Raw genomic sequence first — 25,355 nt, 5'->3', positions numbered from 1 at the left:
CAGTCTGAACGTTAGACTAGAGTCTCCATAGTGTCTGAACGTTAGACTAGAGTCTCCATAGTGTCTGAACGTTAGACTAGAGTCTCCATAGTGTCTGAACGTTAGACTAGAGTCTCCATAGTGTCTGAATGTTAGACTAGAGTCTCCATAGTGTCTGAACGTTAGACTAGAGTCTCCATAGTGTCTGAACGTTAGACTAGAGTCTCCATAGTGTCTGAACGTTAGACTAGAGTCTCCATAGTGTCTGTACAGCAGTCTGAACGTTAGACTAGAGTCTCCATAGTGTCTGTACAGCAGTCTGAACGTTAGACTAGAGTCTCCATAGTGTCTGTACAGCAGTCTGAACGTTAGACTAGAGTCTCCATAGTGTCTGAACGTTAGACTAGAGTCTCCATAGTGTCTGTACAGCAGTCTGAACGTTAGACTAGAGTCTCCATAGTGTCTGTACAGCAGTCTGAATGTTAGACTAGAGTCTCCATAGTGTCTGTACAGCAGTCTGAACGTTAGACTAGAGTCTCCATAGTGTCTGTACAGCAGTCTGAATGTTAGACTAGAGTCTCCATAGTGTCTGTACAGCAGTCTGAACGTTAGACTAGAGTCTCCATAGTGTCTGTACAGCAGTCTGAATGTTAGACTAGAGTCTCCATAGTGTCTGAACGTTAGACTAGAGTCTCCATAGTGTCTGAATGTTAGACTATTGTCTCCATAGTGTCTGTACAGCAGTCTGAACGTTAGACTAGAGTCTCCATAGTGTCTGAACGTTAGACTAGAGTCTCCATAGTGTCTGAACGTTAGACTAGAGTCTCCATAGTGTCTGAACGTTAGACTAGAGTCTCCATAGTGTCTGAACGTTAGACTAGAGTCTCCATAGTGTCTGAACGTTAGACTAGAGTCTCCATAGTGTCTGAACGTTAGACTAGAGTCTCCATAGTGTCTGAATGTTAGACTAGAGTCTCCATAGTGTCTGAATGTTAGACTAGAGTCTCCATAGTGTCTGAACGTTAGACTAGAGTCTCCATACTGTCTGAACGTTAGACTAGAGTCTCCATAGTGTCTGAACGTTAGACTAGAGTCTCCATAGTGTCTGAACGTTAGACTAGAGTCTCCATAGTGTCTGAATGTTAGACTAGAGTCTCCATAGTGTCTGAACGTTAGACTAGAGTCTCCATAGTGTCTGTACAGCAGTCTGAACGTTAGACTAGAGTCTCCATAGTGTCTGAATGTTAGACTAGAGTCTCCATAGTGTCTGAACGTTAGACTAGAGTCTCCATAGTGTCTGAACGTTAGACTAGAGTCTCCATAGTGTCTGAATGTTAGACTAGAGTCTCCATAGTGTCTGAACGTTAGACTAGAGTCTCCATAGTGTCTGAACGTTAGACTAGAGTCTCCATAGTGTCTGAACGTTAGACTAGAGTCTCCATAGTGTCTGAATGTTAGACTAGAGTCTCCATAGTGTCTGAACGTTAGACTAGAGTCTCCATAGTGTCTGAACGTTAGACTAGAGTCTCCATAGTGTCTGTACAGCAGTCTGAACGTTAGACTAGAGTCTCCATAGTGTCTGAATGTTAGACTAGAGTCTCCATAGTGTCTGAACGTTAGACTAGAGTCTCCATAGTGTCTGAATGTTAGACTAGAGTCTCCATAGTGTCTGAACGTTAGACTAGAGTCTCCATAGTGTCTGAACGTTAGACTAGAGTCTCCATAGTGTCTGAACGTTAGACTAGAGTCTCCATAGTGTCTGAACGTTAGACTAGAGTCTCCATAGTGTCTGAACGTTAGACTAGAGTCTCCATAGTGTCTGAACGTTAGACTAGAGTCTCCATAGTGTCTGAACGTTAGACTAGAGTCTCCATAGTGTCTGAACGTTAGACTAGAGTCTCCATAGTGTCTGAATGTTAGACTATTGTCTCCATAGTGTCTGTACAGCAGTCTGAACGTTAGACTAGAGTCTCCATAGTGTCTGAACGTTAGACTAGAGTCTCCATAGTGTCTGAACGTTAGACTAGAGTCTCCATAGTGTCTGAACGTTAGACTAGAGTCTCCATAGTGTCTGAACGTTAGACTAGAGTCTCCATAGTGTCTGAACGTTAGACTAGAGTCTCCATAGTGTCTGAACGTTAGACTAGAGTCTCCATAGTGTCTGAATGTTAGACTATTGTCTCCATAGTGTCTGTACAGCAGTCTGAACGTTAGACTAGAGTCTCCATAGTGTCTGAACGTTAGACTAGAGTCTCCATAGTGTCTGAAAGTTAGACTAGAGTCTCCATAGTGTCTGAACGTTAGACTAGAGTCTCCATAGTGTCTGAACGTTAGACTAGAGTCTCCATAGTGTCTGAACAGCAGTCTGAACGTTAGACTAGAGTCTCCATAGTGTCTGAACGTTAGACTAGAGTCTCCATAGTGTCTGAATGTTAGACTAGAGTCTCCATAGTGTCTGAAAGTTAGACTAGAGTCTCCATAGTGTCTGAACGTTAGACTAGAGTCTCCATAGTGTCTGAACGTTAGACTAGAGTCACCATAGTGTCTGAACGTTAGACTAGAGTCTCCATAGTGTCTGTACAGCAGTCTGAACGTTAGACTAGAGTCTCCATAGTGTCTGAATGTTAGACTAGAGTCTCCATAGTGTCTGTACAGCAATCTGAATGTTAGACTAGAGTCTCCATAGTGTCTGTACAGCAGTCTGAACGTTAGACTAGAGTCTCCATAGTGTCTGAATGTTAGACTAGAGTCTCCATAGTGTCTGAACGTTAGACTAGAGTCTCCATAGTGTCTGAACGTTAGACTAGAGTCTCCATAGTGTCTGAATGTTAGACTAGAGTCTCCATAGTGTCTGAACGTTAGACTAGAGTCTCCATAGTGTCTGAACGTTAGACTAGAGTCTCCATAGTGTCTGAACGTTAGACTAGAGTCTCCATAGTGTCTGAACGTTAGACTAGAGTCTCCATAGTGTCTGAATGTTAGACTAGAGTCTCCATAGTGTCTGAACGTTAGACTAGAGTCTCCATAGTGTCTGAACGTTAGACTAGAGTCTCCATAGTGTCTGAATGTTAGACTATTGTCTCCATAGTGTCTGTACAGCAGTCTGAACGTTAGACTAGAGTCTCCATAGTGTCTGAACGTTAGACTAGAGTCTCCATAGTGTCTGAATGTTAGACTAGAGTCTCCATAGTGTCTGAACGTTAGACTAGAGTCTCCATAGTGTCTGAACGTTAGACTAGAGTCTCCATAGTGTCTGAACGTTAGACTAGAGTCTCCATAGTGTCTGAACGTTAGACTAGAGTCTCCATAGTGTCTGAACGTTAGACTAGAGTCTCCATAGTGTCTGTACAGCAGTCTGAACGTTAGACTAGAGTCTCCATAGTGTCTGAATGTTAGACTAGAGTCTCCATAGTGTCTGAACGTTAGACTAGAGTCTCCATAGTGTCTGAACGTTAGACTAGAGTCTCCATAGTGTCTGAACGTTAGACTAGAGTCTCCATAGTGTCTGTACAGCAGTCTGAACGTTAGACTAGAGTCTCCATAGTGTCTGAACGTTAGACTAGAGTCTCCATAGTGTCTGAATGTTAGACTAAAGTCGCCATAGTGTCTGAACGTTAGACTAGAGTCTCCATAGTGTCTGAACGTTAGACTAGAGTCTCCATAGTGTCTGAACGTTAGACTAGTCTCCATAGTGTCTGAACGTTAGACTAGAGTCTCCATAGTGTCTGAACGTTAGACTAGAGTCTCCATAGTGTCTGAACGTTAGACTAGAGTCTCCATAGTGTCTGAACGTTAGACTAGAGTCTCCATAGTGTCTGAACGTTAGACTAGAGTCTCCATAGTGTCTGAATGTTAGACTAGAGTCTCCATAGTGTCTGAATGTTAGACTAGAGTCTCCATAGTGTCTGAACGTTAGACTAGAGTCTCCATAGTGTCTGAACGTTAGACTAGAGTCTCCATAGTGTCTGTACAGCAGTCTGAACGTTAGACTAGAGTCTCCATAGTGTCTGAATGTTAGACTAGAGTCTCCATAGTGTCTGTACAGCAGTCTGAACGTTAGACTAGAGTCTCCATAGTGTCTGTACAGCAGTCTGAACGTTAGACTAGAGTCTCCATAGTGTCTGAATGTTAGACTAGAGTCTCCATAGTGTCTGTACAGCAGTCTGAACGTTAGACTAGAGTCTCCATAGTGTCTGAACGTTAGACTAGAGTCTCCATAGTGTCTGAACGTTAGACTAGAGTCTCCATAGTGTCTGAACGTTAGACTAGAGTCTCCATAGTGTCTGAACGTTAGACTAGAGTCTCCATAGTGTCTGGACAGCAGTCTGAACGTTAGACTAGAGTCTCCATAGTGTCTGAACGTTAGACTAGAGTCTCCATAGTGTCTGAACGTTAGACTAGAGTCTCCATAGTGTCTGAACGTTAGACTAGTCTCCATAGTGTCTGTACAGCAGTCTGAACGTTAGACTAGAGTCTCCATAGTGTCTGTACAGCAGTCTGAACGTTAGACTAGAGTCTCCATAGTGTCTGAACGTTAGACTAGAGTCTCCATAGTGTCTGTACAGCAGTCTGAATGTTAGACTAGAGTCTCCATAGTGTCTGTACAGCAGTCTGAACGTTAGACTAGAGTCTCCATAGTGTCTGAACGTTAGACTAGAGTCTCCATAGTGTCTGAACGTTAGACTAGAGTCTTCATAGTGTCTGAACGTTAGACTAGAGTCTCCATAGTGTCTGAATGTTAGACTAGAGTCTCCATAGTGTCTGAACGTTAGACTAGAGTCTCCATAGTGTCTGAACGTTAGACTAGAGTCTCCATAGTGTCTGAACGTTAGACTAGAGTCACCATAGTGTCTGAACGTTAGACTAGAGTCTCCATAGTGTCTGTACAGCAGTCTGAACGTTAGACTAGAGTCTCCATAGTGTCTGAACGTTAGACTAGAGTCTCCATAGTGTCTGAACGTTAGACTAGAGTCTCCATAGTGTCTGAACGTTAGACTAGAGTCTCCATAGTGTCTGAACGTTAGACTAGAGTCTCCATAGTGTCTGAATGTTAGACTAGAGTCTCCATAGTGTCTGAACGTTAGACTAGAGTCTCCATAGTGTCTGAACGTTAGACTAGAGTCTCCATAGTGTCTGAATGTTAGACTAGAGTCTCCATAGTGTCTGAATGTTAGACTAGAGTCTCCATAGTGTCTGAACGTTAGACTAGAGTCTCCATAGTGTCTGAACGTTAGACTAGAGTCTCCATAGTGTCTGAACGTTAGACTAGAGTCTCCATAGTGTCTGAACGTTAGACTAGAGTCTCCATAGTGTCTGTACAGCAGTCTGAACGTTAGACTAGAGTCTCCATAGTGTCTGTACAGCAGTCTGAACGTTAGACTAGAGTCTCCATAGTGTCTGAACGTTAGACTAGAGTCTCCATAGTGTCTGTACAGCAGTCTGAACGTTAGACTAGAGTCTCCATAGTGTCTGTACAGCAGTCTGAATGTTAGACTAGAGTCTCCATAGTGTCTGTACAGCAGTCTGAACTTTAGACTAGAGTCTCCATAGTGTCTGAACGTTAGACTAGAGTCTCCATAGTGTCTGAACGTTAGACTAGAGTCTCCATAGTGTCTGAATGTTAGACTATTGTCTCCATAGTGTCTGTACAGCAGTCTGAACGTTAGACTAGAGTCTCCATAGTGTCTGAACGTTAGACTAGAGTCTCCATAGTGTCTGAACGTTAGACTAGAGTCTCCATAGTGTCTGAACGTTAGACTAGAGTCTCCATAGTGTCTGAACGTTAGACTAGAGTCTCCATAGTGTCTGAACGTTAGACTAGAGTCTCCATAGTGTCTGAACGTTAGACTAGAGTCTCCATAGTGTCTGAACGTTAGACTAGAGTCTCCATAGTGTCTGAATGTTAGACTAGAGTCTCCATAGTGTCTGAACGTTAGACTAGAGTCTCCATAGTGTCTGAATGTTAGACTAGAGTCTCCATACTGTCTGAACGTTAGACTAGAGTCTCCATAGTGTCTGAACGTTAGACTAGAGTCTCCATAGTGTCTGAACGTTAGACTAGAGTCTCCATAGTGTCTGAATGTTAGACTAGAGTCTCCATAGTGTCTGAATGTTAGACTAGAGTCTCCATAGTGTCTGAACGTTAGACTAGAGTCTCCATAGTGTCTGAATGTTAGACTAGAGTCTCCATAGTGTCTGAACGTTAGACTAGAGTCTCCATAGTGTCTGTACAGCAGTCTGAACGTTAGACTAGAGTCTCCATAGTGTCTGAATGTTAGACTAGAGTCTCCATAGTGTCTGAATGTTAGACTAGAGTCTCCATAGTGTCTGAACGTTAGACTAGAGTCTCCATAGTGTCTGAATGTTAGACTAGAGTCTCCATAGTGTCTGAATGTTAGACTAGAGTCTCCATAGTGTCTGAACGTTAGACTAGAGTCTCCATAGTGTCTGAACGTTAGACTAGAGTCTCCATAGTGTCTGAATGTTAGACTAGAGTCTCCATAGTGTCTGAACGTTAGACTAGAGTCTCCATAGTGTCTGAACGTTAGACTAGAGTCTCCATAGTGTCTGTACAGCAGTCTGAACGTTAGACTAGAGTCTCCATAGTGTCTGAATGTTAGACTAGAGTCTCCATAGTGTCTGAACGTTAGACTAGAGTCTCCATAGTGTCTGAACGTTAGACTAGAGTCTCCATAGTGTCTGAACGTTAGACTAGAGTCTCCATAGTGTCTGAACGTTAGACTAGAGTCTCCATAGTGTCTGAACGTTAGACTAGAGTCTCCATAGTGTCTGAACGTTAGACTAGAGTCTCCATAGTGTCTGAACGTTAGACTAGAGTCTCCATAGTGTCTGAACGTTAGACTAGAGTCTCCATAGTGTCTGAACGTTAGACTAGAGTCTCCATAGTGTCTGAACGTTAGACTAGAGTCTCCATAGTGTCTGAACGTTAGACTAGAGTCTCCATAGTGTCTGAACGTTAGACTAGAGTCTCCATAGTGTCTGAATGTTAGACTATTGTCTCCATAGTGTCTGTACAGCAGTCTGAACGTTAGACTAGAGTCTCCATAGTGTCTGAATGTTAGACTAGAGTCTCCATAGTGTCTGAATGTTAGACTAGAGTCTCCATAGTGTCTGAACGTTAGACTAGAGTCTCCATAGTGTCTGAACGTTAGACTAGAGTCTCCATAGTGTCTGAATGTTAGACTATTGTCTCCATAGTGTCTGAACGTTAGACTAGAGTCTCCATAGTGTCTGAACGTTAGACTAGAGTCTCCATAGTGTCTGAACGTTAGACTAGAGTCTCCATAGTGTCTGAACGTTAGACTAGAGTCTCCATAGTGTCTGAACGTTAGACTAGAGTCTCCATAGTGTCTGAACGTTAGACTAGAGTCTCCATAGTGTCTGAACGTTAGACTAGAGTCTCCATAGTGTCTGAACGTTAGACTAGAGTCTCCATAGTGTCTGAATGTTAGACTATTGTCTCCATAGTGTCTGTACAGCAGTCTGAACGTTAGACTAGAGTCTCCATAGTGTCTGAATGTTAGACTAGAGTCTCCATAGTGTCTGAATGTTAGACTAGAGTCTCCATAGTGTCTGAATGTTAGACTAGAGTCTCCATAGTGTCTGAACGTTAGACTAGAGTCTCCATAGTGTCTGAACGTTAGACTAGAGTCTCCATAGTGTCTGAACGTTAGACTAGAGTCTTCATAGTGTCTGAACGTTAGACTAGAGTCTCCATAGTGTCTGAATGTTAGACTAGAGTCTCCATAGTGTCTGAACGTTAGACTAGAGTCTCCATAGTGTCTGAACGTTAGACTAGAGTCTCCATAGTGTCTGAACGTTAGACTAGAGTCTCCATACTGTCTGAACGTTAGACTAGAGTCTCCATAGTGTCTGAACGTTAGACTAGAGTCTCCATAGTGTCTGAACGTTAGACTAGAGTCTCCATAGTGTCTGAATGTTAGACTAGAGTCTCCATAGTGTCTGAACGTTAGACTAGAGTCTCCATAGTGTCTGAACGTTAGACTAGAGTCTCCATAGTGTCTGTACAGCAGTCTGAACGTTAGACTAGAGTCTCCATAGTGTCTGAATGTTAGACTAGAGTCTCCATAGTGTCTGAACGTTAGACTAGAGTCTCCATAGTGTCTGAACGTTAGACTAGAGTCTCCATAGTGTCTGAATGTTAGACTAGAGTCTCCATAGTGTCTGAACGTTAGACTAGAGTCTCCATAGTGTCTGAACGTTAGACTAGAGTCTCCATAGTGTCTGAACGTTAGACTAGAGTCTCCATAGTGTCTGAACGTTAGACTAGAGTCTCCATAGTGTCTGAACGTTAGACTAGAGTCTCCATAGTGTCTGAATGTTAGACTAGAGTCTCCATAGTGTCTGAACGTTAGACTAGAGTCTCCATAGTGTCTGAACGTTAGACTAGAGTCTCCATAGTGTCTGAATGTTAGACTATTGTCTCCATAGTGTCTGTACAGCAGTCTGAACGTTAGACTAGAGTCTCCATAGTGTCTGAACGTTAGACTAGAGTCTCCATAGTGTCTGAACGTTAGACTAGAGTCTCCATAGTGTCTGAACGTTAGACTAGAGTCTCCATAGTGTCTGAACGTTAGACTAGAGTCTCCATAGTGTCTGAATGTTAGACTAGAGTCTCCATAGTGTCTGAACGTTAGACTAGAGTCTCCATAGTGTCTGAATGTTAGACTATTGTCTCCATAGTGTCTGTACAGCAGTCTGAACGTTAGACTAGAGTCTCCATAGTGTCTGAACGTTAGACTAGAGTCTCCATAGTGTCTGAACGTTAGACTAGAGTCTCCATAGTGTCTGAACGTTAGACTAGAGTCTCCATAGTGTCTGAACGTTAGACTAGAGTCTCCATAGTGTCTGAATGTTAGACTAGAGTCTCCATAGTGTCTGTACAGCAGTCTGAACGTTAGACTAGAGTCTCCATAGTGTCTGAACGTTAGACTAGAGTCTCCATAGTGTCTGAACGTTAGACTAGAGTCTCCATAGTGTCTGAACGTTAGACTAGAGTCTCCATAGTGTCTGAACGTTAGACTAGAGTCTCCATAGTGTCTGGACAGCAGTCTGAACGTTAGACTAGAGTCTCCATAGTGTCTGAACGTTAGACTAGAGTCTCCATAGTGTCTGAATGTTAGACTAGAGTCTCCATAGTGTCTGAATGTTAGACTAGAGTCTCCATAGTGTCTGAACGTTAGACTAGAGTCTCCATAGTGTCTGAACGTTAGACAAGAGTCTCCATAGTGTCTGGACAGCAGTCTGAACGTTAGACTAGAGTCTCCATAGTGTCTGAACGTTAGACTAGAGTCTCCAGTGTCTGAACGTTAGACTAGAGTCTCCATAGTGTCTGAACGTTAGACTAGAGTCTCCATAGTGTCTGAACGTTAGACTAGAGTCTCCATAGTGTCTGAACGTTAGACTAGAGTCTCCATAGTGTCTGAACGTTAGACTAGAGTCTCCATAGTGTCTGAACGTTAGACTAGAGTCTCCATAGTGTCTGGACAGCAGTCTGAACGTTAGACTAGAGTCTCCATAGTGTCTGAACGTTAGACTAGAGTCTCCATAGTGTCTGAACGTTAGACTAGAGTCTCCATAGTGTCTGAACGTTAGACTAGAGTCTCCATAGTGTCTGAATGTTAGACTAGAGTCTCCATAGTGTCTGAATGTTAGACTAGAGTCTCCATAGTGTCTGAACGTTAGACTAGAGTCTCCATAGTGTCTGAACGTTAGACTAGAGTCTCCATAGTGTCTGAACGTTAGACTAGAGTCTCCATAGTGTCTGGACAGCAGTCTGAACGTTAGACTAGAGTCTCCATAGTGTCTGAACGTTAGACTAGAGTCTCCATAGTGTCTGAACGTTAGACTAGAGTCTCCATAGTGTCTGAACGTTAGACTAGAGTCTCCATAGTGTCTGAACGTTAGACTAGAGTCTCCATAGTGTCTGAACGTTAGACTAGAGTCTCCATAGTGTCTGAACGTTAGACTAGAGTCTCCATAGTGTCTGAATGTTAGACTAGAGTCTCCATAGTGTCTGAATGTTAGACTAGAGTCTCCATAGTGTCTGAACGTTAGACTAGAGTCTCCATAGTGTCTGAACGTTAGACTAGAGTCTCCATAGTGTCTGAACGTTAGACTAGAGTCTCCATAGTGTCTGAACGTTAGACTAGAGTCTCCATAGTGTCTGAACGTTAGACTAGAGTCTCCATAGTGTCTGAACGTTAGACTAGAGTCTCCATAGTGTCTGAACGTTAGACTAGAGTCTCCATAGTGTCTGAACGTTAGACTAGAGTCTCCATAGTGTCTGAACGTTAGACTAGAGTCTCCATAGTGTCTGAACAGCAGTCTGAACGTTAGACTAGAGTCTCCATAGTGTCTGAACGTTAGACTAGAGTCTCCATAGTGTCTGAACGTTAGACTAGAGTCTCCATAGTGTCTGAACGTTAGACTAGAGTCTCCATAGTGTCTGAACGTTAGACTAGAGTCTCCATAGTGTCTGAATGTTAGACTAGAGTCTCCATAGTGTCTGTACAGCAGTCTGAACGTTAGACTAGAGTCTCCATAGTGTCTGAACGTTAGACTAGAGTCTCCATAGTGTCTGAACGTTAGACTAGAGTCTCCATAGTGTCTGAACGTTAGACTAGAGTCTCCATAGTGTCTGAATGTTAGACTAGAGTCTCCATAGTGTCTGAACGTTAGACTAGAGTCTCCATAGTGTCTGAACGTTAGACTAGAGTCTCCATAGTGTCTGAACGTTAGACTAGAGTATCCATAGTGTCTGTACAGCAGTCTGAACGTTAGACTAGAGTCTCCATAGTGTCTGAACGTTAGACTAGAGTCTCCATAGTGTCTGAACGTTAGACTAGAGTCTCCATAGTGTCTGAACGTTAGACTAGAGTCTCCATAGTGTCTGAACGTTAGACTAGTTATGTGTGTTGGAAATACACAGAGCTCAGATGTTCTGTCCATAGAGATGATGCAGTCGTTTTCTATTTCTGTGGTTGTCTCCTCAACAGCACCAGTCTGAGGCAAAGCTTCGGATCACAGCTGAGGAGATCACACTAAGTCTGCATAGGAGTGACAGTTAGTCCACCAACCTCCGCTTCACCAAACCACACCTGCTTGGGAAAGATTGTGATGTCAGTGGTCTGGCTGGTCTGGGGGTAATGCTGCTGCCGCCGACACACCGTGTCGCCGCCGTTTTATTGTTTTGCTCCTTTGCACCCCAGTACCTCTACTTTTATTTAACTAGGCAAGTCAGTTAATTCCTATATACATTGACAGCCTAGGAACAGCAGGTTAACCTTCTTGTTCAGGGGGCAGAAGGACATATTTTTACCTTGTCAGCTCGGGGATTAGATCTAGCAACCTTTCGGTTACTGGTCCAACGCTCTAACCACTAGACTACCTGCTGGTTACTGGCCCAACGCTCTAACCACTAGGTTACCTGCTGGTTACTGGCCCAACGCTCTAACCACTAGGCTACCTGCTGGTTACTGGCCCAACGCTCTAACCACTAGGTTACCTGCTGGTTACTAGTCCAACACTCTGACCACTAGGTTACCTGCAGGTTACTAGTCCAACACTCTGACCACTAGGCTACCTGCTGGTTACTAGCCCAACGCTTTAACCACTAGGCTACCTGCTGGTTACTGGTCCAACGCTCTAACCACTAGGCTACCTGCTGGTTACTAGTCCAACACTCTAACCACTAGGCTACCTGCTGGTTACTAGTCCAACGCTCTAACCACTAGGCTACCTGCTGGTTACTGGCCCAACGCTCTAACCACTAGTCTACCTGCTGGCTACTGGCCCAACGCTCTAACCACTAGGCTACCTGCTGGTTACTGGCCCAACGCTCTAACCACTAGTCTACCTGCTGGCTACTGGCCCAACGCTCTAACCACTAGTCTACCTGCTGGCTACTGGCCCAACGCTCTAACCACTAGTCTACCTGCTGGCTACTGGCCCAACGCTCTAACCACTAGTCTACCTGCTGGCTACTGGCCCAACGCTCTAACCACTAGGCTACCTGCTGGTTACTGGCCCAACGCTCTAACCACTAGGCTACCTGCTGGTTACTAGTCCAACGCTCTAACCACTCTAACCACTAGGCTACCTGCTGGTTACTGGCCCAACGCTCTAACCACTAGTCTACCTGCTGGTTACTGGCCCAACGCTCTAACCACTAGGCTACCTGCTGGTTACTGGCCCAACGCTCTAACCACTAGACTACCTGCTGGTTACTGGTCCAACGCTCTAACCACTAGGCTAACTGCTGGTTACTGGCCCAACGCTCTAACCACTAGTCTACCTGCTGGTTACTGGCCCAACGCTCTAACCACTAGGCTACCTGCTGGTTACTGGCCCAACGCTCTAACCACTAGTCTACCTGCTGGTTACTGGCCCAACGCTCTAACCACTAGGCTACCTGCTGGTTACTGGCCCAACGCTCTAACCACTAGTCTACCTGCTGGTTACTGGCCCAACGCTCTAACCACTAGGCTACCTGCTGGTTACTGGCCCAACGCTCTAACCACTAGGCTACCTGCTGGTTACTGGCCCAACGCTCTAACCACTAGGCTACCTGCTGGTTACTGGCCCAACGCTCTAACCACTAGGCTACCTGCTGGTTACTGGCCCAACGCTCTAACCACTAGACTACCTGCTGGTTACTGGCCCAACGCTCTAACCACTAGTCTACCTGCTGGTTACTAGTCCAACGCTCTAACCACTAGGCTACCTGCTGGTTACTGGCCCAACGCTCTAACCACTAGGCTAACTGCTGGTTACTAGTCCAACGCTCTAACCACTAGTCTACCTGCTGGTTACTGGCCCAACGCTCTAACCACTAGGCTACCTAGTTAAGTATCTCTACTGTATTTATTTATCTTCCTCCTTTGCACCCCAGTATCTCTACTTGCACATTATTCTTCTGCACATCTACCATTCCAGTGTTTAATTGCTAAATTGTAATTAATTTGCCACCGTGGCCTATTTATTGCCTTGCCTCTCTAATCTTACCTCATTTGCACTCAATGTATATAGACTTTTTGTTTTATTTTGTTCTACTGTATTATTGACTGTATGTTAGTTTATTCCATGTGTAACTCTGTGTTGTTGTTTGTGTCGAACTGCTTTGCTTTATCTTGGCCAGGTCGCAGTTGTAAAATGAGAACTTGTTCTCAACTGACCTACCTGGTTAAATAAAACAAACACAAAAATAAAAAGTGGTTACAATTCAATCCCTACTGCCCACCTCCCCAGCTGTTCAGTATAATTATTAAAAACCATAAACATTCCATTTCAAAAACATGTTATACATGTAGACAAACACATATAAAAATAAGATCTCACCATCCTTCATCTCAACACTGGACCACACGTTAGCGTTGAGAGCCTGGACAATCCTCTTCACTCCTGTAGACTCTGGGAAGTCATCTGGTAGGAATTACAGAGACAGTGGATGAGAGAAACAGAGAGAGAGAGAAACAGAGAGAGAGAGAGAAACAGAGAGAGAGAGAGAAACAGAGAGAGAGAGAGAGAAACAGAGAGAGAGAAACAGGAGACGAGACAGGATTGTGACGAAGGTCGAGGGCCGTACGTCCTCCGCCACGCCCCACTGCTTCTTGACACAATGCCCACTCAACCCGGAAGCCAGCTGCACCAATGTGTCGGAGGAAACACCATACGTACACCTGGCGACCGTGTCAGCGTGCACTGCGTCCGGCCCGCCACAGTAGTCGCTAGAGCGCGACGGGACAAGGACATCCCTGCCGGACCAAACGCTCCCCTAACCCGGACGACGCTGGGACAATTGTGCACCACCTCATGGGTCTCTTGGTCACGGCCGGCTGCGACACAGCCTGGATTCGAACCAGGATCTGTAGCGACACAGCTAGCACTGCGATGGCAGTGTCTTAGATTGCTGCGCCACTCGGGAGGCAGTATCATGGGCAGGTCAGCCTCTTAATTAACATGTTGTAGTCACGATTCAGAATGTTGCTGTTACTTGGAAAAACAGCACACAAAAACAGTCCCTTACCTTCCTCATCTGGCAGGTCTTCAGGGCTGAGCTCCACCAACTCAAAGGCACAAAAACAGTCCCTTACCTTCCTCATCTGGCAGGTCTTCAGGGCTGAGCTCCACCAACTCAAAGGCACAAAAACAGTCCCTTACCTTCCTCATCTGGCAGGTCTTCAGGGCTGAGCTCCACCAACTCAAAGGCACAAAAACAGTCCCTTACCTTCCTCATCTGGCAGGTCTTCAGGGCTGAGCTCCACCAACTCAAATGCACAAAAACAGTCCCTTACCTTCCTCATCTGGCAGGTCTTCAGGGCTGAGCTCCACCAACTCAAAGGCACAAAAACAGTCCCTTACCTTCCTCATCTGGCAGGTCTTCAGGGCTGAGCTCCACCAACTCAAAGGCACAAAAACAGTCCCTTACCTTCCTCATCTGGCAGGTCTTCAGGGCTGAGCTCCACCAACTCAAAGGCATGTGCCAAGCACCACTGATGTGCCTCATGTCTACTGACGCCTGTAGAAGAGATTTGTTTTGTATAGTTCAATTTTGGAACAAGTTTCTCTCACACACACACACACACACGTTGTGTAACACTCACCACTTTCACACACGCGCTCACAGACCAGGATGAGCACCTCTGGAGCTAAGTCTTCCACCACAGATATCCAGGGAGACAGCCGTTCCAAACCATCCTTCTGTCAGACCCCAGGGAGACAAGGGTGTGTTCATTAGTTGCACACTGTTGCAAAAACATTTCAGACATTTTTGCAATGGAAAATGTTTTGCAACAAAAAAACGAGAGCTTCCATTGGACACATTTCCCAGTTTCGTTTGATTCCGTTTGGTTTCTAGCCTGTGATTTACCAATCATACCCCGGGTCTGTCTTTGGCTCTGTCAATTCATATCTTTCCTACACTTGTTGCGTCCTCTCTTCTCTCCTCCTTCACAAAATGCACTGAAGGTCTGAGGGGTTGAGTAGGTAGGAGGCAAAGAGATGGGATGCGAGGAATCACAGATTGAGATGCAGCCTGCTGTACCCAACACCGCCGATATACAGAGCCTTCGGAAAGTATTCAGACCCCTTGACTTTTTCCCACATTACGTTACAGCCTTATTCTAAAATGGATTAAAAAAACATATATTTTTTTTTTAAATACCACAATCTACACACACAATACCCCATAATCACAAAGCGAAAACAGGTGTAGAAATGTTTGCAAATGTATTACAAATAAAAAACAGAAATACCTTATTTACTTAAGTATTCAGACCCTTTGTTATGAGAATCCACATTGAGGTCAAAGGAATTGTCCGTAGAGCTCCGAGAGAGGATTGTTTTGAGGCACAGATCTGGGGAAAACAGTTCTGCAGCATTGAAGGTCCCCAAGAACACAGTGGCCTCCATCATTCTTAGATGGAAGAAGTTTGGAACCACCAAGACTCTTCCTAGAGCTGGCCGCCCGGCCAAACTAAGCAATTGGGGTAGAAGGGCCATGGTCAGGGAGGTGACCAAGAACCCATTGGTCACTGACAGAGCTCTAGAGTTCCTCTGTGTAGATGGGAGAACCTTTCAGAAGGACAGCCATCTCTGCAGGACTCCACCAATCAGGCTTTTATGGTAGAGTGGCCAGAGGGAAGCCACTCCTCAGTAAAAGGCACATGACAGCCCACTTGGAGTTTGCCAAAAGGCACCTAAAGACTCTCAGACCATGAGAAACAAGATTCTCTGGTCTGATGAAACCAAGATTGAACTCTTTAGACTGAATGCCAAGCATCATGTCCGGAGGAAACCTGGCACCATCCCTACGGTGAAGCATGGTGGTGGCAGCATCATGCTGTGCGGATGTTTTTCAGCGGCAGGGACTGGGAGACTAGTCAGGATCGAGGCAAAGATGAACGGAGCAAAGTACAGAGATCCTTGATGAAAACCTGCTCCAGAGTGCTCAGGACCTCAGACTTGGGGGAAGGTTCGACGACCATAAACACACATCCAAGACAACGCAGGAGTGGCTTCGGGACAAGTCTCTGAATGTCTTTGAGGGGCCCAGCCAGAACCCAGACTTGAACCCAATCAAACATCTCTGGAGAGACCTGAAAATAGCTGTGCAGTGACGCTCCCCATCCAACCTGACAGAGCTTGAGAGGATCTGCAGAGAAGAATGGGAGAAACTCCCCAAATACAGGTGTGACAAGCTTGTAACGTCATACCCAAGAAGACTTGAGGCTGTAATCGCTGCCAACGGTGCGTCAACAAAGTACTGAGTAAAGGTTCTGAATACTTACGTAAATGTAATATTTCAGTCGTTTTTTCAGTCTTTTTTTATACATTTGCAAACATTTTCAAAAACCTGTTTTTGCTTGTCATTATGGGTTACTGTGTGTAGAATTGAGGGGGGGGGGGGGACTATTTAATCAATTTTAGAATAAGGTTCGTAACATAACAAAATGTGGAAAAGGTAAAGGGGTCTGAATGCACTGCACACACACACACACACACACACACACACACACACACACACACACACACACACACACACACACACACACACACACACACACACACACACACACACTTACCACTGTGCTGTCAAAGTAAGCAATGAAAGCCTGCATGGACTGGGCTATCTCCGAGGTCATCTGGTAGGTACTGGGCACCACACAAAGGCTGACGTCTGCAGTGTAATACTTGTTGTTGATAGTCCATGGGTACCACACTACCGTTTCCTCCTGCTTGAACGGCTCTGGCAACGATGTGCTGCCTAGAATCTCTAAAAAAAACAGAATTTTTTCAATGTTTCCCAGGCACTTAGCAACTAGTAAAGTTACAGTAGCTAACTTCGCTACACATTCACAATGTAAGTAATGAACAGCTTCTATGAACAGTAATACATGTTTGTGTGTTCCTGTTTAGGCAGCCTGTTAAGAGTGATCTTGCAATTTATTAAAGCTAGCCAACGTTAGCTAGTTAGGCCATTTTGCTACCCTGCATCTACTTACGTTTTATCAAATCTTGTTCATTAAAGCCAATGTCACAGCTCGTAATGAGGACGGATGGGACAGTGGTCGCTGTGTCTTCTTGTTCCTCGTGTTCTTCAGACGCGGACATATTTGAAGCGTTCCTTGCTGGAAAAAGATGACAAACTAGCTAGCACAACAAACCTTCGCAGTCAGTATGACCTTTCAACTCAAACCGCATTATCACTTCCGGTGTAAGACGCAAACTCACGGTTGCCAATAGTTACGTCAGCCACAAAGTTAACGTTTGCTATATCGTAAAAACAAACTAAAATTAGCTTTTTGGTCTTAATTTAATGTTAAGGTTAGGTTAGCAGTGTGGTTAATATTAGGTGTAGACTTAAAATAAGATTTTAAGAAGATAAATTGTAAAAATAGGCGGGGTTTAGCCATAATTATGGCTTTGTGTTTGTGGTAACTAGTGACGACCAAGAACCATATTCCACCGCAGAATGATAAAAAGGATGGTTTCTACTTGTGATTTGTGTACTTTCTATTTAATAAAAGTGCAAATTTCATGCGATTATTTATTCAAACATTATAAAGCAACAAAAAAAACTAGCAAAACTACATATCTAGTATGTAGTATGCCTTCTCTTTTCTCGTCTCCCATTCGCCCACTTAGTGAATGTAGCATCTCGTTGCCTTAGTTACAGTGTTTCGTCTGGGGCCAGGCAGAAGATGAGAAAGGGATTGTTGACAGGGGAAGCTTTCCACAACAATAAATAACTAGCCAATTAGCCAGTTAGCAAACCATGTCGCATGTCACATGAAATTGGACTTTGATCCTTTGAAAGTGTTTACAGAAACTTGCAAGTTTTTACAGAAACTGTCAAAGAAATGGCTGACATTCTCAAACACTCAGATGAGCTGGGAAACGTTTTAGTTCAGGTAACGATGTTAACGTTAGCTAGCTACATTTACTGTGATGTTGTTTTCTTGCTAGCTAACTGGTTTGTATTGTTTATATTTTGTATGAATTAGCTAGTTATTTATAGTTATCTAGCTAAAGTTAGGCGACACAATTGTCTTATGAAGAGTTTGTCTTGTTTTGGGATGTTGAAGGTGACTCAACGGTGATGGTATTAGATTTTTCACGTTGTGTCTGGCAATTTGGTGTTCATCATCAGGTCCAGGATGATTTGAGACAGCTGAAGCGCAGTCTTGGCCGTATCACCTTCCACGAGAAGGGAGAAACCGTGGACCTCCAGGCCTTGGACACTGCCATCTGCAGGACAGAGAGTGGGATCAGGGTTAGGACTACACCTGTCTTCTGCAAACATCTTCATTATGCCTAAGTCACCTAAAGACAAGGCTATATAGCCTTCTTGAAAGTTCATCAAGCACACACACACACACACACGCACACACACACACACACACACAATACACTGAGCACTTATATCAATAGCATTACAGTATAACCCTAACCCGTCAATATTTGTTTCCAGAGGCGTGCAGAGCAGTATCAGGAGACAGTCAATAGGCAGGTACTGACACTTCCCAGCATTGAAGACCTAGAGAATAAGACTGTACAGATTCCCAAATGGTAAGTGGTTTTCTCAGGACTACCTACATTATTATTATTTGAGTACAGCATGAGTCTGACCAGCAGTTTGTCATACAGGAGGCCCCCCCTGGAGAGTATCCCAGACATGCATCATCAGAGAGGTCAGAGTGTGGGGTCTTCACCTGGGGAGAAGGTAATTACTATAGGGCTAGTCATTCACTGCTCACCCCTGTCAACTTTCAGGAGGCTATAACATAGCACTACAGTCTGTGGGCTATAACATAGCACGACAGTCAGTGGGCTATAACATAGCACTACAGTCTGTGGGCTATAACATAGCACTACAGTCTGTGGGCTATAACATAGCATGACAGTCTGTGGGCTATAACATAGCACTACAGTCTGTGGGCTATAACATAGCACTACAGTCAGTGGGCTATAACATAGCACTACAGTCAGTGGGCTATAACATAGCACTACAGTCAGTGGGCTATAACATAGCACTACAGTCAGTGGGCTATAACATAGCACTACAGTTAGTGGGCTATAACATAGCACTACAGTCAGTGGGCTATAACATAGCACTACAGTTAGTGGGCTATAACATGGCACTACAGTCAGTGGGCTATAACATAGCACTACAGTCTGTGGGCTATAACATAGCACTACAGTCAGTGGGCTATAACATAGCACTACAGTCTGTGGGCTATAACATAGCACTACAGTCAGTGGGCTATAACATAGCACGACAGTCTGTGGGCTATAACATAGCACTACAGTCTGTGGGCTATAACATAGCACTACAGTCTGTGGGCTATAACATAGCATGACAGTCTGTGGGCTATAACATAGCACTACAGTCTGTGGGCTATAACATAGCACTACAGTCAGTGGGCTATAACATAGCACTACAGTCAGTGGGCTATAACATAGCACTACAGTCAGTGGGCTATAACATAGCACTACAGTCAGTGGGCTATAACATAGCACTACAGTCTGTGGGCTATAACATAGCACTACAGTCAGTGGGCTATAACATAGCACTACAGTTAGTGGGCTATAACATAGCACTACAGTCTGTGGGCTATAACATAGCAGTACAGTCTGTGGGCTATAACATAGCACTACAGTTAGTGGGCTATAACATAGCACTACAGTCAGTGGGCTATAACATAGCACTACAGTCAGTGGGCTATAACATAGCACTACAGTTAGTGGGCTATAACATAGCACTACAGTCTGTGGGCTATAACATAGCACTACAGTCAGTGGGCTATAACATAGCACTACAGTCAGTGGGCTATAACATAGCACTACAGTCTGTGGGCTATAACATAGCACTACAGTTAGTGGGCTATAACATAGCACTACAGTTAGTGGGCTATAACATAGCACTACAGTCTGTGGGCTATAACATAGCACTACAGTCAGTGGGCTATAACATAGCACTACAGTCAGTGGGCTATAACATAGCACTACAGTCAGTGGGCTATAACATAGCACTACAGTTAGTGGGCTATAACATAGCACTACAGTCAGTGGGCTATAACATAGCACTACAGTCAGTGGGCTATAACATAGCACTACAGTCAGTGGGCTATAACATAGCACTACAGTCAGTGGGCTATAACATAGCACTACAGTTAGTGGGCTATAACATAGCACTACAGTCAGTGGGCTATAACATAGCACTACAGTCAGTGGGCTATAACATAGCACTACAGTCAGTGGGCTATAACATAGCACGACAGTCAGTGGGCTATAACATAGCACTACAGTCTGTGGGCTATAACATAGCACTACAGTCAGTGGGCTATAACATAGCACTACAGTTAGTGGGCTATAACATAGCACTACAGTCTGTGGGCTATAACATAGCACTACAGTCAGTGGGCTATAACATAGCACTACAGTCTGTGGGCTATAACATAGCACTACAGTTAGTGGGCTATAACATAGCACTACAGTCAGTGGGCTATAACATAGCACTACAGTCAGTGGGCTATAACATAGCACTACAGTTAGTGGGCTATAACATAGCACTACAGTCTGTGGGCTATAACATAGCACTACAGTCTGTGGGCTATAACATAGCACTACAGTTAGTGGGCTATAACATAGCACTACAGTCTGTGGGCTATAACATAGCACTACAGTTAGTGGGCTATAACATAGCACTACAGTTAGTGGGCTATAACATAGCACTACAGTCAGTGGGCTATAACATAGCACTACAGTCAGTGGGCTATAACATAGCACTACAGTCTGTGGGCTATAACATAGCACTACAGTCTGTAAGCTATAACATAGCACTACAGTTAGTGGGCTATAACATAGCACTACAGTCTGTGGGCTATAACATAGCACTGCAGTCTGTGGGCTATAATGTAAGTCATACTGCAGGGGCAGTAGCACTAGCACCTAGGATAGACCAACGATTTGAGAGATTTTGTTTTCTTGTTTGAGTGATTCTCTCTCTCTCTGTCTCTCTCTCTCTCTCTCTCTCTGTCTCTCTGTCTCTCTGTCTCTCTGTCTCTCCCTCTCTCTCTCTCTCTCTCTCTCTCTCTCTCTCTCTCTCTCTCTCTCTCTCTCTCTCTCTCTCTCTCTCTCTGTCTCTCTCTCTCTCTCTGTCTCTCTGTCTCTGTCTCTGTCTCTCTGTCTCTGTCTCTGTCTCGTTCTCTGTCACTCTCTTTCTGTCTCTTTCTCAGCACAAGGCAGCGTTGGCCATGCGTCTGCTGTATAATCCCGTTCATCCAAAGAACAGGACTCTGATGCACCAAAACTATGGAATTCAGCTTCCTGATCTGCGTAAGAGATCGGCAACGATAGTGAGTAAACCTGAGTAAATACAATATATCTTCCCATGCATTCACCACATCAACATTTACCAAGGGAAAGTTATCTTTTTTTATTTTGTTGTTGCCATGCATTACCTGGTCTCTTTTGACAGTCCTGTAAATCGAGGTAGCTGGCCAGAACATGCAGGATTTGTTCCTGAGTTTCTGAGTGAGATAATCCTCTTTCACAAATTACAGTATGTAATGATCTGTACCAGTGATCCCCTTCCCTCCATTCAGTTTAGTGTGGAGGTTTGTGCCACACTTGAGGTCTTATTGCATCTGGGAGTTTCTGACCATGTTATTATTGCGATGTTACTATTTCATTTTACTTTCTGCCTCTGTTTTTTTCCCCCCTACATTGTGAGTTATTGATTCCCAGCTCTCTGAGCCTTAATATCGAATACAACAGATCAATACCGACATACACAAACACAGCCTTCTGGGGAAGATTTGATTAGGACATATAAACAGGAATTGTTATTGAGAGAAATTGGATGTTTTTTATTATTATTAATTGATGGACTTTCATCCCAGACTCGTGCGTTGCTTTTAAACCCCGAGGCTGATCTGTTGTCCCATGCTGGAGTGAAGAGTGATGGGACAGGTTGATACAGTAACAGATGACTGTAGTCACCTTGCTTAGAGAAGAGACTGTCTGTGTACCAGATGGCATCCTACACTATTCCCTACATAGTACTCTACCTTTTGTAGGCCTGATCTGATCCACCATCCTCACTGTTGTAGTGAAACAGAATGTGCTTTTTTAAGTTTTTAAGATCAGGACGGTCAAACAAGGCTACTACTTTTCACCAGAGACCTATGGGGTCTGGTCTAAAGTAGTGCACTAAATAGGGAATAGGGTCTGGTCAAAAGTAGTGCACTATATAGGGAATAGGGTCTGGTCTAAAGTAGTGTACTATATAGGGAATAGGGCTCTGGTCTAAAGTAGTGCACTAAATAGGGAATAGGGTCTGGTCAAAAGTAGTGCACTATATAGGGAATAGGGTCTGGTCTAAAGTAGTGCACTAAATAGGGAATAGGGTGCCATTAGGGACGGCTAGCCAGCAGAGATGACAGCTGGCCGGCAGAGAAGAGAGCTAGCCGGCATAGAAGAGAGCTAGCCGGCATAGAAGAGAGCTAGCCGGCATATTAGAGAGCTAGCCGGCATAGAAGAGAGCTAGCCGGCATAGAAGAGAGCTAGCCGGCAGAGATGACAGCTAGCCGGCAGAGAAGAGAGCTAGCCGGAAGAGAAAAGAGCTAGCCGGCAGAGAAGAGAGCTAGCCGGCAGAGATGACAGCTAGCCGGCAGAGATGACAGCTAGCCGGCAGAGATGACAGCTAGCCGGCAGAGAAGAGAGCTAGCCGGCAGAGAAGACAGCTAGCCGGCAGAGATGACAGCTAGCCGGCAGAGATGACAGCTAGCCGGCAGAGAAGACAGCTAGCCGGCAGAGATGACAGCTAGCCGGCAGAGAAGAGAGCTAGCCGGCAGAGAAGAGAGCTAGCCGGCATAGAAGAGAGCTAGCCGGCAGAGATGACAGCTAGCCGGCAGAGAAGAGAGCTAGCCTGAAGAGAAGAGAGCTAGCCGGCAGAGAAGAGAGCTAGCCGGCAGAGATGACAGCTAGCCGGCAGAGATGACAGCTAGCCGGCAGAGATGACAGCTAGCCGGCAGAGAAGAGAGCTAGCCGGCAGAGAAGACAGCTAGCCGGCAGAGATGGCAGCTAGCCGGCAGAGATGACAGCTAGCCGGCAGAGATGACAGCTAGCCGGCAGAGATGACAGCTAGCCGGCAGAGATGACAGCTAGCCGGCAGAGATGACAGCTAGCAGGCAGAGATGACAGCTAGCCGGCAGAGATGACAGCTAGCCGGCAGATATGACAGCTAGCCGGCAGAGATGACAGCTAGCAGGCAGAGATGACAGCTAGCCTGCAGAGATGACAGCTAGCCGGCAGAGAAGAGAGCTAGCCGGCAGAGATGACAGCTAGCCGGCAGAGAAGACAGCTAGCCGGCAGAGAAGACAGCTAGCCGGCAGAGATGACATCTAGCCGGCAGAGATGACAGCTAGCCGGCAGAGAAGACAGCTAGCCGGCAGAGAAGACAGCTAGCCGGCAAAGATGACAGCTAGCCGGCAGAGATGACAGCTAGCCGGCAGAGATGACAGCTAGCAGGCAGAGATGACAGCTAGCCGGCAGAGATGACAGCTAGCCGGCAGAGATGACAGCTAGCAGGCAGAGATGACAGCTAGCCGGCAGAGATGACAGCTAGCCGGCAGAGAAGAGAGCTAGCCGGCAGAGAAGACAGCTAGCCGGCAGAGATGACAGCTAGCCGGCAGAGATGACAGCTAGCCGGCAGAGATGACAGCTAGCCGGCAGAGATGACAGCTAGCAGGCAGAGATGACAGCTAGCAGGCAGAGATGACAGCTAGCCGGCAGAGATGACAGCTAGCAGGCAGAGAAGACAGCTAGCAGGCAGAGATGACAGCTAGCCGGCAGAGATGACAGCTAGCCGGCAGAGATGACAGCTAGCAGGCAGAGAAGACAGCTAGCAGGCAGAGATGACAGCTAGCAGGCAGAGATGACAGCTAGCAGGCAGAGAAGACAGCTAGCAGGCAGAGAAGACAGCTAGCAGGCAGAGAAGACAGCTAGCAGGCAGAGATGACAGCTAGCAGGCAGAGATGACAGCTAGCAGGCAGAGAAGACAGCTAGCAGGCAGAGAAGACAGCTAGCAGGCAGAGAAGACAGCTAGCAGGCAGAGATGACAGCTAGCCGGCAGAGATGACAGCTAGCAGGCAGAGATGACAGCTAGCCGGCAGAGAAGACAGCTAGCCGGCAGAGATGACAGCTAGCCGGCAGAGATGACAGCTAGCCGGCAGTGAAGACAGCTAGCCGGCAGAGATGACAGCTAGCATCTCTGCTGGAAGCGGAGACACAGGAAGCTGTAAGTTGGCTGCAGGAAGCGGAGACACAGGAAGCTGTAAGAGTTGGCTGCTGGAAGCGGAGACACAGGAAGCTGTAAGAGTTGGCTGCTGTCACTGATACACAGGAAGTTGTAAGAGTTGGCTGCTGGAAGCGGAGACACAGGAAGCTGTAAGAGTTGGCTGCTGTCACTGATACACAGGAAGTTGTAAGAGTTGGCTGCTGGAAGCGGAGACACAGGAAGCTGTAAGAGTTGGCTGCAGGAAGCGGAGACACAGGAAGCTGTAAGTTGGCTGCAGGAAGTGGAGACACAGGAAGTTGTAAGAGTTGGCTGCTGTCACTGATACACAGGAAGCTGTAAGAGTTGGCTGCTGTCACTCTGATACACAGGAAGCTGTAAGAGTTGGCTGCTGTCACTGATACACAGGAAGTTGTAAGAGTTGGCTGCTGTCACTCTGAGACACAGGAAGCTGTAAGAGTTGGCTGCTGTCACTCGGAGACACAGGAAGTTGTAAGATTTGGCTGCTGTCACTGATACACAGGAAGTTGTAAGGGTTGGCTGCTGGAAGCGGAGACACAGGAAGCTGTAAGAGTTGGCTGCAGGAAGCGGAGACACAGGAAGTTGTAAGAGTTGGGTGCTGTCACTCTGATACACAGGAAGTTGTAAGAGTTGGGTGCTGTCACTCTGATACACAGGAAGTTGTAAGAGTTGGCTGCAGGAAGCGGAGACACAGGAAGCTGTAAGAGTTGGCTGCTGGAAGCGGAGACACAGGAAGCTGTAAGAGTTGGCTGCTGGAAGCGGAGACACAGGAAGCTGTAAGAGTTGGCTGCAGGAAGCGGAGACACAGGAAGCTGTAAGAGTTGGCTGCTGGAAGCGGAGACACAGGAAGCTGTAAGAGTTGGCTACAGGAAGCGGAGACACAGGAAGCTGTAAGAGTTGGCTGCTGGAAGCGGAGACACAGGAAGCTGTAAGAGTTGGCTGCAGGAAGCGGAGACACAGGAAGCTGTAAGAGTTGGCTGCTGGAAGCGGAGACACAGGAAGCTGTAGGAGT

The 25,355-nt window shown here is 45.6% G+C and overlaps 2 protein-coding genes across 3 annotated transcripts in view; one reads left to right on the top strand and one right to left on the bottom strand.

Moving 5' to 3' along the window:
• Window positions 1-17,236, bottom strand: part of aagab (alpha and gamma adaptin binding protein) — a 30,742-nt gene extending 13,506 nt beyond the window's left edge. The window contains exons 1-5 of one of the 2 annotated variants that reach the window (XM_055910517.1): window positions 17,025-17,235; window positions 16,605-16,795; window positions 14,625-14,721; window positions 14,450-14,539; window positions 13,360-13,443 (exon numbers count right to left, since the gene is read on the bottom strand). In XM_055910517.1, the coding sequence (XP_055766492.1) occupies window positions 13,360-13,443; window positions 14,450-14,539; window positions 14,625-14,721; window positions 16,605-16,795; window positions 17,025-17,133 (571 nt within the window). In that variant the 5' untranslated portion in view covers window positions 17,134-17,235. Of the gene's footprint in view, window positions 1-13,359; window positions 13,444-14,449; window positions 14,540-14,624; window positions 14,722-16,604; window positions 16,796-17,024 lie in introns of both variants that reach the window. The other variant, XM_055910518.1, reaches the window with a different exon arrangement.
• Window positions 17,237-17,592: 356 nt separating this feature from the next.
• Window positions 17,593-25,355, top strand: part of iqch (IQ motif containing H) — an 82,749-nt gene continuing 74,986 nt past the window's right edge. Inside the window, exons 1-5 of the mRNA XM_055910525.1 lie at window positions 17,593-17,933; window positions 18,173-18,295; window positions 18,494-18,591; window positions 18,670-18,745; window positions 21,261-21,380. Coding sequence (XP_055766500.1) covers window positions 17,883-17,933; window positions 18,173-18,295; window positions 18,494-18,591; window positions 18,670-18,745; window positions 21,261-21,380 — 468 coding nt within the window. The 5' untranslated portion in view covers window positions 17,593-17,882. The remainder of the gene's footprint in view (window positions 17,934-18,172; window positions 18,296-18,493; window positions 18,592-18,669; window positions 18,746-21,260; window positions 21,381-25,355) is intronic.

This window comes from Salvelinus fontinalis, unplaced genomic scaffold (genome assembly GCF_029448725.1).
Source record: "Salvelinus fontinalis isolate EN_2023a unplaced genomic scaffold, ASM2944872v1 scaffold_0015, whole genome shotgun sequence".
NCBI classification, from domain to species: domain Eukaryota; kingdom Metazoa; phylum Chordata; class Actinopteri; order Salmoniformes; family Salmonidae; genus Salvelinus; species Salvelinus fontinalis.
This window is presented reverse-complemented; position numbering and strand designations above follow the sequence as displayed.